This window comes from Elephas maximus, chromosome 3 (genome assembly GCF_024166365.1).
Source record: "Elephas maximus indicus isolate mEleMax1 chromosome 3, mEleMax1 primary haplotype, whole genome shotgun sequence".
Lineage (NCBI taxonomy): Eukaryota > Metazoa > Chordata > Mammalia > Proboscidea > Elephantidae > Elephas > Elephas maximus.
The window spans coordinates 58,714,827-58,728,091 of record NC_064821.1 but is presented as its reverse complement, the minus strand read 5'-3'; the positions used below and the strand labels follow the sequence as shown (position 1 = coordinate 58,728,091).

The following is a 13,265-nucleotide window of genomic DNA, read 5'->3' as shown; positions in this document are numbered from 1 at the left end:
CTTTGATTTTGTATTTGGCATTCATTAGCTGTCCCCAAGGTACTCACGACTGTAGTTTGCATAGGCTAAAGCACAGGCGGAGAGAAGGGTTGTTGTACTCAAGCCAGCTTTTCTGTCTCCCTAGGCTGGTTGTGAGTTCTTTAGAAGCTCTGGAAAGCTGCTTTGCTGTCGGCCCAATCATCGAAAAGGCAAGTTACTTTTTCAAAGCACTTGGGTGCTTTCTAAAGAGGCAGGAAGTCAGTGGAGTTGTCAACAGCCCTGAGGCCTTGAAGCTAAAGAACATTTATAGCATTATCTTGATGTGCCAAGAAGTTCTACAGAAGTCTTCAGCCTGAGGCCTTATGTCCTACTTTTGGGGGACCATAGTGAGATCCTCTCATAGAATAGGATGAATGCTGGTAAAAGAAGACTTTTCTGGGAGTCATGAGCTTGAATTCAATTTCTTCACCTGTATTGTATGATGGTTATAATTTATGAGGTTCTTTTTTTGGCTCTTTGCAGTCTTTGAAGTAAAACTTAGTCCTGGTAGCCTATAAGGGAGGACAAGAGAGGGCAGAATGTAGACAGTTCATTCTGCATGGGTTCGGTGGGATTATTGATAACCTGCTGTCTTCTGCATCAGGAGAGAAACAAGAATGCAGCTCAGGAGCTGGCCACGCTGCTGCTCTCTCTGCCAGCTCCTGCCAGTGTCCAGCAGCAATCCAAGAGCCTCCTAGCTAGCCTGCATACCAGCCGCTCAGCCTATCACAGCCACAAGGTAACCACTCCCTCTCAGGGAGGCCTTTTGTAGAAATGGAAATGGAAGTTGTGGTACTGACAGGGAATCAAGTAAGTTGACTTTCTATGTGTGTAAAGCAAGGGCATAGTGAAGTAAGATAGAGAAAGGATAGCATTGAGGTTAGCCCCACGTAGGCAAAAGTTTCTCCTGAGAAATTAATCAATACCGCTGAAAACTGAGGGTAAGCTAATGGACTTATTTTTTCTGTCATTCTAATGGTATTGCAAAATTTTCTACAAGGCTTAAGAAAGAGAAGGGAGGGACATTTGAGTGGGGTGGCTTCATATTGAAAACAGTAGGGTAGGGGAATTACTCAGTAGATAAGGACTGCTGGTGTTCTCACTTCTCCAGTATTGGTACAACCCTAAAGATGTACTGGTTTGTGAGGACATTTTTGAATGGTTGTCGGAGAGCCTTTGAGAGGAGTGTTTCCTCTCAAATGTAGTGGCAGCAGCGACAAGTTGGGCTGATTTCCATAGGTGGGAAAGAAGATGGTTCAGACTCATGAGGGAGAAAGGCTCTGGGAGAAGCTACCAGCACACGTGCTTTGCTAGCTTGTGCCTGCAACACAGGGACTTGAGAAGTATGAATTTAACCTGCACAGCCTCAAGGAAAGGCAGTTTCGACAACCATCTTTGAGTAACAGGAACTCACAAAGGAATGACTCTGCACTATAGGAAAGAAATCTGGGATGTTGATGTTCTGGAGAATTGGGTGGTTTTTCTGTCATACTTAATACTGATTTTATAACTCGATTTTTAATGCCTTTAATGTTTTATATATTAAGAAGTTTAACTGTATCAGGTTGCTTTGAAGATTTGTCCCAGGTAGCTGGTGGTAATTAACCTGCTCTCTTGAGAGGAGTTAACAATCCTGACAGCCTGCTCTCTTGAGAGGAGTTAACAATCCTGACAGCCTGCTATCTCTCCTCTACTCCGCCTTAGTACCCAGCTTTTGGTTGATCCTATGTGGTCTTGTTATTTTATAGGATCAGGCCTTGCTGAGCAAAGCTGTTCAGTGTCTCAACACATCCAGCAAAGAGGGCAGGGACCTGGACCCTGAGGTGTTCCAGAGGCTGGTGATCACAGCTCGCTCTATTGCCATCATGCGCCCTAACAACCTTGTCCACTTTACGGAGTCAAAGCTGCCCCAGATGGAAACAGGTGAACTTGGCTGAAGTGGCCGTGATCCTGAAATCTGCTTACCACATCTTATTTACACTTTCATCCTCTTGTTCTCACTGGCCACAGGCTAACTTCATGCTCTGAGACAGGGATTTTACTTCTTGGTCTTTATACCTTGTATGGCTTTGGACATCAGGATTGCATCATATTAAATAAATACCCTTTTCAGTGTTTACTCCTTTGGTTATCCTTGAGTTTATCAGATATACTGTCTCTGAAGTTACTGCCTCTTCTGATCTCCAGGGTAAAGCTAAGCTTGGGCCTTGGTTGTTTTAATGTAATAGGGTCATATCTTTTACTTGCATGCTGTTTTTCCCAGTATTTTATTAATATGTGTAGTGCCCTTTCTCACTTCTTGGCTCTGTTTCCTCATCTCTCCTCATGCTGGCTGGGTACCAAACTTGCTATGCCATTATCAAATATAGTTTGTTGATGTGTTTACAGTTTTCTGATATTTACATGCTCCCATTTGCCATCATCATCCTGTTCCCCGTTCTAATACCATAACCCAGAAACTATTCTAGAGAATCTCACATGTCCCCCTAGTTTTTAGATATTGAACAGTTGCAACTGAGATCTCTGAATCTGCTATAAAGATCCTGAACCCTTCCTTTCTATACAGTTCTAACATGAAATGTTTTCTGTGATATTCCTTTCCCAGACTGTTTTTTTCCTAGATGTGCCTGCTGGAGTCTAGGGATAGTTGGCATATTGATTGGGGCCCCACTTGAAACTCCCTCCCCAGGCAAGCTTCCTTGACCTGAGTTAACCTTCAAACAAATTAAATTCCATCTTAGGTTTACCATCATTAATAATTTTCTTTCTCCTGCTTAGAAGGAGTGGATGAGGGGAAAGAACCTCAGAAGCAGTTGGAAGGAGATTGCTGTAGTTTCATTACCCAGCTGGTTAACCACTTCTGGAAACTTCATGCATCCAAACCCAAGAATGCCTTCTTGGCACCTGCTTGCCTGCCAGGTATCATGTTGAAATGTATACTTTCCTCTTAATACAAATTCTGTCCTTAAACTGTTAGGACTCGTAGCCTTCATCATCCATTTCTTCCAGAGTTAATAGTTAGGAAATACAAGTCTGTGAGATTAGTGCATTTTTCTGACATAGGAATTTAGCAGTGTGGTAGAGAAGCAGTATTTTCTTGTATCATATCTATTTGTGTGGGGTTGAATATTTCACATAATGAACATTTTGTATGTGTATGTATGTGTGCTTCCTTAGTTGTGTTTATAATTGTTTGAAAAAAATCTTTGAAACCTTGGTTCAAAGCCAGTTCAAAAAGTAAAAGTTAAGCATCAGCCTTGAAAATTATTTTCTTTCCAAGCTCTCTTTGGCATAGAATTTCCCACACTGATGTCCAAAGTTGATGTGGATGTGTAAGGGTCTGAACAGCAATGTAGAAACTAGAACATCTCCGGGGTACGCTTGGTGGTTTCTTGGGCAATCAACCTAAAAGGCATGTTCTGCCGCCACTGAAGTTTTGGAGATAATGAGGGACATTTAGAATCTGCATACCTCTTTACATTTCCCTGCCTTGTCTTTTGACATCCGCGGAGACTGGACAGCTACTTATTCCTGTAGTACAGGACATCTGAAAAGGCTTTTGATGCCAGTTTGGAAGTTTACAAATCAAACCAAACCATTGCTGTCGAGTTGATTCCAACTCATAGTGACCCTATAAAAGAGTAGAACGGCCCCCATAAAATTTCCAAGGCTGTAAATCTTACGGAAGCAGCCTGCCACATCTTTCTCCCAAAGAGCGGCTGGTGGGTTCAGACTGCTGAGCTTTTGGTTAGCAGCCAAGCGCTTTAACCACTGCACCACCAGGGCTATGTTGTTTGGGAGATTAGGAGACTATTAATAAAAAATTTACAAATAATGCTGACAATCTACATTCTCTCTGTGTGTTTTGTTTGCTAGTTTGTTTTGCTGTGTGCGTGCTTGTCATTTTTTTGTTAGCTTGACCTTTATGTGGGAATAAGAATTTGCACTTTTGTCTCAGACTCTCAAGTAGGTAGAGGTTTTCCCACCATATTTTCTTATAATATTCTTCCCCTTTTTAGGCCTGACTCATATTGAAGCTACTGTCAATGCTCTGGTAGACATTATCCATGGATACTGCACTTGTGAGCTGGACTGTATTAACACAGCATCCAGGATCTATATGCAGATGCTGTTGTGCCCTGTACGTATCATTATAATCCCAGATACCTCTTACCATCCTGGGGGTGTCTAGAAGGTTTTTTTTTTTTTTTTGTAGTTTGCTAAGCTAATGAAATAAAATGGACTTAAGGTGATAGGAATGAATAGTTTTGAGTATCAATAAAAACTCTAAGGTCTTGTTCATTCCGTGGAAGAGAAAAGTTTGAAAAGGGGATGTAGTTTGTCTTTTCTTGTTTGGTTCTGAATCCTCAGAGAATAGAATGGTGTTTGCAGTGCGGCTTATGTTCAGTAAGGATTAATTAAATGAACGCATGAATGAATGAGAAAGTAGTACATCAGGATTTCTGTTTCCAGGGTTAGCAGTTTAGCACAGAGCTAAGATGAGCGCTGAGAGCCTGATCACCTGAGGAAAAGCCAAAGCTCATTTTTAGAGAGCCAAGGTGATTTCGGGAGCAAATAATTTGCCTATCTATTACCAGGAACTGAGAGAAAAGAATGTAGCGAATGGGTCCTATATGTACCAAGTCTGGAAATAAATAGGGATTAAATGATGAACTTGGTAAGCTGGGCTGCAGTTGAGAGTAGATAGATCTTCAGATGCGTGCAAATGATTGACCAAGAGAGGAAAAGTGTTTTATAGAGTTTCATGAATAGTATCAAACTTAAGCGTGACAGCTTCCTTTTAAACCTCAGGATCCTGCTGTGAGCTTCTCTTGTAAACAAGCTCTAATTCGAGTCCTAAGGCCCAGGAACAAACGGAGACATGTGACATTGCCCTCCTCCCCTCGAAGCAACACTCCAATGGGTAATGTGAGGTCTGGGTTTAGGCTTGTGTTTGTGCGTGTTGGGGAGGGGAAAAGGGAGGCATAGCTTTAGGATATGCTGTGGGTGTGGACCAAGATTCTGGAGATTCTTGTTTATCAAGTTTTTAACTCAATCTTATTCCATAAAGATTTAAGGTATATAAAAATATACATAGTAAGTGGAATAAAAATAAAGAAAATCCAGGACATGGGAAAATAAGGGTGCAATAGTAAAATAATACCCAGGATAAAAATCAGTACACAGAAAATCTACACCACAAAGTCCTGCATGGTTGTTAATATATTTAGCTGAACGCTTCCTAAGAGCCATAGCAAAATAAGAACAATTACAAAAATCACAGTGACCAAAGACAAAAAATAGCTGTTTTTCAGGAAAAATATACTTTTTCCTGACTCAGAAGCTTTTCACTAAGGGTCCATTTTAATACATAATGGGCAATAACCTCAGTGGACTGACCTACAAGAAGTTTGGTAGCAAATTTCAGGAAGCTTTCCCTGTGCCACACTTGTATACAAGCCAAGAGCATAGCATTTTGTATTTTAGTAAAAGCAATTTTACAAGGTGTCCAAGTAACAGCTTACTATGTAACTCTCTTGTCACTTGGTTTGATCAGAGGTAAATTTCAAATGTCTGGGTATTTTTATTATCCATTACATTTTCATATTTTTATTATCCATTACGTTTTCATTGTATTACTCAATGGAAAATACAATGTGTCATGTATGTAATTTTAATTTTTCTGGTAGCCACTTTATAAAAAATAAAAAGAAACAGGTAAGATTATTAATAATTTGTTTAATCTAATGTATCAAAAATATTGCAGCATGTAGTCAATATCAAAAATTATTAATGGGATATTTTACCTTTTTTTTTGTACTAAGTGTTCAAAATCTGGTCTATGTAGTACATTAACCACACATCTGAGTTTGGATCAGCCATGTTTCAAGTGTTCAGCAGCCACATGTCAGGGGACAGCACAGGTCTAGAGGAATGTGTGCAGCTTTGTGACTTTCAGGCAAACTTCCTTGAATATCATTTTATCTAAACTTTTGACAAAGCAGGCAACAGTTTGTAGCTCTTTTCTCTGGCAGGAACCTAAAGTACAGGGCATATTCACATGCTTTAACAGTCCATCAAGTGGAAAGTGGGATTTTTATCCTGTTCTGACAATTAGGAGTCTAACCTGGACTTATTCCTTATTAGAAGGCCTCCCCACCTTCACATAGAAGTGGGTCCAGGCAGAACCTGTAGTGGTGTCCTCAGCTTCCATTTACTGGTTTTACATTCCAGTTCTGGTTCTTCTCATAATGATTATGTGATGTGAAAATCTCACCGACCCTGTCGTTTTGGAAAAAAGTAGTGAGTTTACTCTCCAAGCTTCCATGTCAGATAACATAAATATCTCAATTGTATTATTTTCCCTGTCTTGCCCAAGGTCTCCTGAGAGAGTTGGTGGGAGCTCATGGGACCTGTTCGTCTTAGATTTCTCTGCTTTGTGGAAGTTCCTTTTGGAATCCAAAGTTTTGTTTTTTTCTTCATCAGTTGAAAAAATCTGTTCCTAAGGGGGGCAGACTTTCACTGCCAACCTCATCTTCCCAGATTCTGATAGGTCCAGGAAACAAGAGAACAGGCCAGGCATTAGCGCCCTGGAGTTTTTCCTCTAATGCACAGGGTGCTTAGCTGGTAGCTTGTCTTGGGTTTTTGTTGCTGCGTGACTTCTCATACCATATGCCAGGGGAGAAAAGAGCAAGCATCTTTAGGTGACTGGGGTTTCTTTGACTCAGGAGACAAGGACGATGATGACGATGATGATGCAGATGAGAAAATGCAGTCATCAGGGATTCCGAATGGTGGTCACATCCGTCAGGAAAGCCAGGAACAGAGTGAGGTGGATCATGGAGATTTTGAGATGGTGGTGAGTCTCTGGCAGCAGGAGAGGGGAGGAGGAGCTTCAGAACTCTCCTCTAGCTCTTATTCAGTGGACTTCCAAAAGCTACCATTTACCATGGGACACTGACAGAGCTTTCTCTCTGCAGTCTGAGTCGATGGTCCTGGAGACAGCTGAAAATGTCAACAATGGCAACCCCTCTCCCCTGGAGGCCCTACTGGCAGGTGCAGAGGGCTTCCCCCCCATGCTGGACATCCCGCCTGATGCAGATGACGAGACCATGGTTGAACTAGCCATTGCCCTGAGCCTGCAGCAGGACCAACAAGGTAGAAGGCTATGCCAGGAATGAAGTGACCCATTGGCCTTGTACAGGAAAGAGGGTTTGGCAGTTACTGATAATCCAGCTGACTTAGCTTGTCCCAAGATTTGGGGAGAGGTTGATCTGGGTGAGAGCTGTCTAGAGATACAGGTGGAGAGTGAGAGGGATTGTGGTGGGATTTTCAGTCTCTGGGAGCCAATTTTATAAACTCTGTTAGTTGATCTGTTGAATTATTTCTTCCCAAATCTGTTAGATTCCTCCAGCCTGTGTCCTACCTAAACAAAAGGAAGTCCTCTACCATCTCTCTAACCAGACTTGATGGGTAGACAGCAAAGCCTGTTGATTAACTTCCTCTAGGCCAGGGGCGGTCACACGCTGGTGCTTAGAGACTCGGGAGGGTAGCAGGTGGCCAAAACAGTGTTGTGGATGGGGCCTGGAGGGGATGTTGTGCTCACTCTCCACTTGTTTCCCAGGCAGCAGCAGCAGTGCCCTGGGCCTACAGAGCCTGGGGCTGTCCGGCCAGGCACCCAGCTCTTCCTCTCTGGACGCAGGAACCCTCTCTGACACCACAGCATCAGGTAACTGTCCACAGCAAGGAGCACGGCTGAGGGCCCCAGGACCCTAAGGCCTGGTTTCCAGTGCTGTGAGAGTGTAATGGGCAGCTGCTTTGACAGGCCATTCTGGACTTCCTGCTTCTGCCTTCGCTTTAGAAATACGGGTGTGGAAGGCTTAGCAACACAGCTTGGCAAAGGCACTCATGGCTCCACTTTCTTACACCTTGCATGCTGCCTGGCTTCAGCTGATTCCCTGAGGAAAGGCCAAGAGAGAGGCTTGCAGGTTGATCAGCTATAGGGCTTAAATTTCAGCTCTCAGGATTCTTTGCCAGAAACATTTTAGACGGTATTAGAAAGGAGACAGGAAATTGAGATCGTACGTTTTAACTTTTTGCTTCAGAATTCTCGGTCAGTGTGGCCAACCATCAGGCATCTGTGAGCTGGGGAGGTAGGGTTTTTGTGGATAACTAAAATTCGTAGGAAATTTTAAACCTCATTTTGTCTTTACTTTCAATCTTTTTCCTAATCTAATAAGAAAATAAAATTACTGAGTAGAGAATTGGACTAAATAGAGAAAGATGGAACACCTGAATAGTCCATGGAAAACTAGTCCCTGAGTAACTTCAGGGTTGATTTATAGTTTTTCAGACTGGTGTTTCCCTGTATTTGTTTCTTTTCCTTTTTTTTTTTTCCTTTTTCTTTTTCTTTTAAGAGGTTTACCCTGGGTAGGTAAGAAAGGGAGAAATTGGCTGTCCCTCTCATGTGCTGCCATGGCTTGTTGTTTTTCTTAGGTCTCTTTAGTTACTGTCATTTGGGTTTTCAGGTCACTGTCATGTTGTGCAAATTGTGTTCCCACTGTGCTCTGTGGCTGTCTTGGCTTCCCTCCCCCATGTATCTCATCCGGCATTTTCCTCCTGTCTCAGCTCAGCCCTGATCCTGGATGCTGTGGCTGTCTCTGGGGAATTTCCTTGCTTCATTTTTAGCATCTGATGAGGTTGATTAGGAGGTGTAAAATTTCCCAGTGAGCTTCCCCTGGACTACCTGATAAAAAACCAAACAGGGTTGATTTCAGAGCTCATGAAAACGGACTTTCTAACATAAAGCACAAATTGACTTCATAACAAATCTCATTAAAATTCAGAGTTCTGTGCTTTGAATGGTATTGACTACTTTCTGATCTCTCAGCAAGTGTCAGTAACACCTAGACAATGGTGACATGAAGCATTTTAGCTAGAAAACTTAGCGTTTATGTCACAGATTCTTGTCGAATCTCTGCACTGTTCTACTTGCACTGTAATATAACAGCGAAGGAAATGCCCAGGGAACTGGGTTTTCACTTCTGTCTAAGTACTGTTTGCAATGCAGTGTGTATAGTGTTTGTTCCTGTTAGTGATTAACCAGCAAAGCCAATCTCTCCCTTTTTTCTTTGACAACAGGATATGTAAACTGCGTTGTGTCCTCTGCACTATGCGGTTTGATGCTTTTGCCCCAAGGAGGGGTTTTTGCCTGTAACAGCTCTCGTTACTCTCTCAGCTCCAGCCTCAGACGACGAGGGCAGCACAGCAGCAACTGATGGTTCCACGCTGCGGACCTCTCCTGCTGACCATGGTGGTAGTGTGGGCTCGGAGAGCGGGGGAAGCGCCGTGGACTCCGTGGCCGGAGAGCACAGTGGTAATGTGCCCGGGCGTCCTGATCTCCTTGTGCAGAGGGTGGGGACAGATGGGAGTCCCTGCTTGGGTCCTGGGATTGGATTCAGCAAAGGGAAGTTTGGGGAACTTACTGAAAGTCTTATGTTCCCTTGTGGAATTCATTTGCCCTCAACTCTGGAGTTTCAAGTGCTCAGTGAAACCAAACCAGACCCACTGCTGTTGAGTTGATTTCAACTCAGAGCGACCCTATACGACAGGGCAGAACTGCCCCATAGAGATGGATCCCAAGGCTATAAATCTTTACAGATGCAGACTGCCACATCTTTCTCCCATGGAGCGGCTGGTGGGTTTGAACTGCCGGCCTTTTGGTTAGCAGCTGAGCGGTTTAACCACTGCATCGCCAGGGCTTCTATGCTAAGCCCAGTGGGATTAATATTGAAATATTTTACAAGCGGCTTTTAATTATCTGTTAGTGGAAGAAAGCAATGACGTGTACAACCTCAAATCATGATTAATCTGGTAAATTATGATGTAACCTTGAATCCCATCCTCCTTTGGACTTTGGGGAGTCCTATTGATGATGTCACTGTTAACGTATGGGTTGTCCTCACAATTAAACTAGCTGACAATGTGGGGCTCTGGAGTAAGGAAGCATGGCAAAGTCATTCTGGTTTGACCTTGTAAATCAATCTGTGGTTAAAAATTGGGTATGAAAATTTTTTGTGGAGGAGATTAAGAGTAGCTGGTAATTTTTAGATTCCCGTATTAGTGTAAGTTTCCTCTGGAGTGTGAGATGGAAGTTGGTCAGCAGCTGAGATTAAGGTTGTTGTAGGTAGATCGTATATACTGTAGAAGGATGAGTGGCTGCTCTGAGGATAATTGAGCAGAATGCTGTGGAGCCAAGATTATGAATTCAGTCCTTATTTACCTTCACATGGAAGAAAAAAAAATTCGAAAGCTACCAGTTACCTTCTAACTGTTGAAGGCATTGGATTCCATTACGCCCTGGGAGTTGATTTGTGCTTTTTTTAAACCATTTCCCTCTAGTATCTGGCCGGAGCAGTGCTTATGGTGATGCCACAGCTGAGGGACATCCAGCTGGTCCGGGAAGTGTCAGCTCAAGCACCGGTGCCATCAGCACCACCACTGGGCACCAGGAGGGAGACGGCTCAGAGGGAGAAGGAGAAGGGGAAGCAGAGGGCGATGTCCACACCAGCAACAGGTCAGGACCGAGTCGTTCATAGTTGAGAGGCTTTCCTATTGAGAATATTTCAGCAATGGGATGATTGCAGGAGGTGAAATGGTGAGAGCAGTGTATTACTTTTGCAATATAAAGGTAATAGACTAGTGAAGCAGCTTAAAATCTTAGGAGGTTTTCTAGATCTGTCTTCCTTGTCCTAATTAGAATTATATCAAATCTGTTGCAGAGAGACTAGAAGGTGATTTTTCTCTTAAGGCTCCCCTAAATCCTGTAGTAACTGTGAAGTGGTTTTCATAAAAGTATGTATCCTTTTTCCTCAAATCTTTCTTCATTGTTACCGGTAAACTCATTATGTAACATCCTTTTTATAAGTGGCACCGTTCTAGTGATAGTTATTCAGTATAAAATAGATCTGGCTCCTTGTTCAGCATGTTTATAAGGTAAAGGAGAAATAAGAGAGCAAATATATGTTTGTGTCTAGAAATAACAATGATTGAGGATTTAGCAAATTGAAAGTAATCTATAAAATCCTAACCCATTCCTCAAGAAATTGTGGTGGCGTTTGGTAAGTGGATTGGTGGAGTGAATGTATTCTTAACCAAGAGGTGACTAGAGAAATGCAAGGGGAGGAAGAAAAACCTAAGAATAACAACTGTGATATGATGTTTGTTGAATTTGTTGAAGCCAACGGTTTTCACTTTAGTGTAGAAATAATGAGTCAGCATTTTGAAATGAATGATTTCTGTCAGAACAAAAATCGTGGAAGCAGTCAGACATCAGAGACATTTTAAGAGGGCATCAAAGAGTGTCTCCTGTAGCTCCTGTGTCCTACTGCTTCAACTTGATCTGCTTTGCAACACCTCTTTGGGTGAAAAGAACCCCTGGCTCTATTAACTGATGATATTCTGTAGGAGTTTGTCTTTTAGCTTCTTAACATTAAGGGTTTTTTTTTTACTTAATATATTTTTTTCTTAATTTGAATTCTAGCTTCATTCCATTGTGTTCAGATAATGTGGTCTATGTGATTTCTGTTTTTGAAATTTATTGATTTTTAAGTTTTAACCCCATTTAGCTTTATCTTAATTAAAACAATAAGTTCATTTATAATTAATGTTAATTACTGATACATTTGAATTTATGTCTACTACTTATTCTGTGCTTCCTGTTTGCTCTGTTTCTATCTTTTGTGGCCTTCTTTTGGGTCGATTGTTATTTTTGCATTCCTTTTTCTTTCTTTTTTTTTACAACTCTGTGAATTCAGAGCCTATTCACTGTGTTTCGAATTTTCTAGTGATTATATTATTCAATGCGACACGCGTACTTACTTAACTTATCCAAAACTAAATTTAACTAATAATAGCCATAACTTTTCCCTGAATAATATGAAGAACTTCGAAGACTTTGCACCTTCTTATCAATTTAGATGCTATTGTTTTTGTGTTTTAATTTTTTTAAAGCCCTCAAGATGTTAATTCTTATTTTATGTAGTTTAAGTGATCAATGTCTATTTAGCTTTGCTCACGTGGTTACCTCTTTCTGTACTCAACATTTCTTTGTGCAGCTCAGATCTTCCATCTAGTATCATCTTTCTTCCTGAGGCATGTCATTTACATTTTCCTTTAGCGAGGTCTGCTGGTTACAGATTTTGTCAGTCAGATATCTTTATTTAGCTCATATTTTGTGGAAGTATTTTTGATGGGTATAAACTTTTGTGTTGGCAGTTTTTTCCCCCTCAACAAATTGAAATGGTATTCCATTGTGTTATGGCTTCTGTTATTGCTAATAAGAAGTCACCTGTTAGAACTATTGTTCCTTTGAAGGGCACGTCTTTATTGCTGCTTTTAAGATCTTTATTTTGTCATTGTTTTTTGTGGTTTTATCAGGATATGTCTAAGATGGATCTCTTTACATTTGTCCTGCATGGTAGTCTTTCGGATTCTTGAACATATGGATTAGTGTCTTTTATTAGTCCTGAAAAATTATTATCCATTTATCTTTTCAAATATTGATTCTGCCTCGTTTTCTGTTATTTCTCTTTCTGGAGCTCCAATTAAATAGGTGTCTCTTAATATCTCTTTTATTTTTTTCCTTTTTGTTCCCTGTGTTTAATTGTTTATGATTTCTTGATATTTGAGTAACACCAAAAAAATCAAATACTTAAGAGTAAGTGTGAAAGATGTACAAGACTTGTACATTGAAAACTATAAAACCTGATTGAGAGGATTTAAAGAAGACCTGAATAAATGAAGGAATATGCCATGTTTATGGATTGAAAGACTTATTGTAAAGAGGACCATTGTCTTCAATTGATATAGATTCAATATGTTGTTGTTGTTAGGTGCTGTCGAGTCAGTTTTTGACTCACAGTGACCTCATGTAAAAGAGTAGAACTGCCCATAGAGTTTTCTTGGCTACAATCTTTGTGGAAGCAGATTGACAAGTCTTTGTCCTGTGAAGCTGCTAGATGGGTTCCAACTGCCAACCTTTCAGCTGAGCACTTTAACCATTGTGCCACCAGGGCTTCTTAGCTTTAGTATACAAAAAAACCCAGTGCCGTCGAGTCAATTCCGACTCATAGCTACCCTACAGGACAGAGTAGAACTGCCTCCATAGAGTTTCCAAGGAACGCCTGGTGGATTCAAACTGCCAGCCTTTTGGTTAGCAGCCGTAGCACTTAACCACTACGCCATGA

General features: G+C 41.4%; 1 protein-coding gene across 8 annotated transcripts in view; it reads left to right on the top strand.

The window, feature by feature from the left end:
• The window catches only part of UBR4 (ubiquitin protein ligase E3 component n-recognin 4), a 140,281-nt gene that overhangs the window by 61,744 nt on the left and 65,272 nt on the right, over nt 1–13,265 (top strand). For 2 of the 8 annotated variants that reach the window (XM_049878095.1, XM_049878098.1), the window contains 12 exons: nt 125–188; nt 623–757; nt 1,767–1,941; nt 2,624–2,707; nt 2,797–2,937; nt 4,038–4,159; nt 4,831–4,942; nt 6,747–6,877; nt 6,999–7,176; nt 7,643–7,747; nt 9,257–9,394; nt 10,420–10,594. In XM_049878095.1, the coding sequence (XP_049734052.1) occupies nt 125–188; nt 623–757; nt 1,767–1,941; nt 2,624–2,707; nt 2,797–2,937; nt 4,038–4,159; nt 4,831–4,942; nt 6,747–6,877; nt 6,999–7,176; nt 7,643–7,747; nt 9,257–9,394; nt 10,420–10,594 (1,560 nt within the window). The remainder of the gene's footprint in view (nt 1–124; nt 189–622; nt 758–1,766; nt 1,942–2,623; nt 2,708–2,796; nt 2,938–4,037; nt 4,160–4,830; nt 4,943–6,746; nt 6,878–6,998; nt 7,177–7,642; nt 7,748–9,256; nt 9,395–10,419; nt 10,595–13,265) is intronic. The other 6 variants (XM_049878102.1, XM_049878099.1, XM_049878096.1 and 3 more) reach the window with 5 other exon arrangements.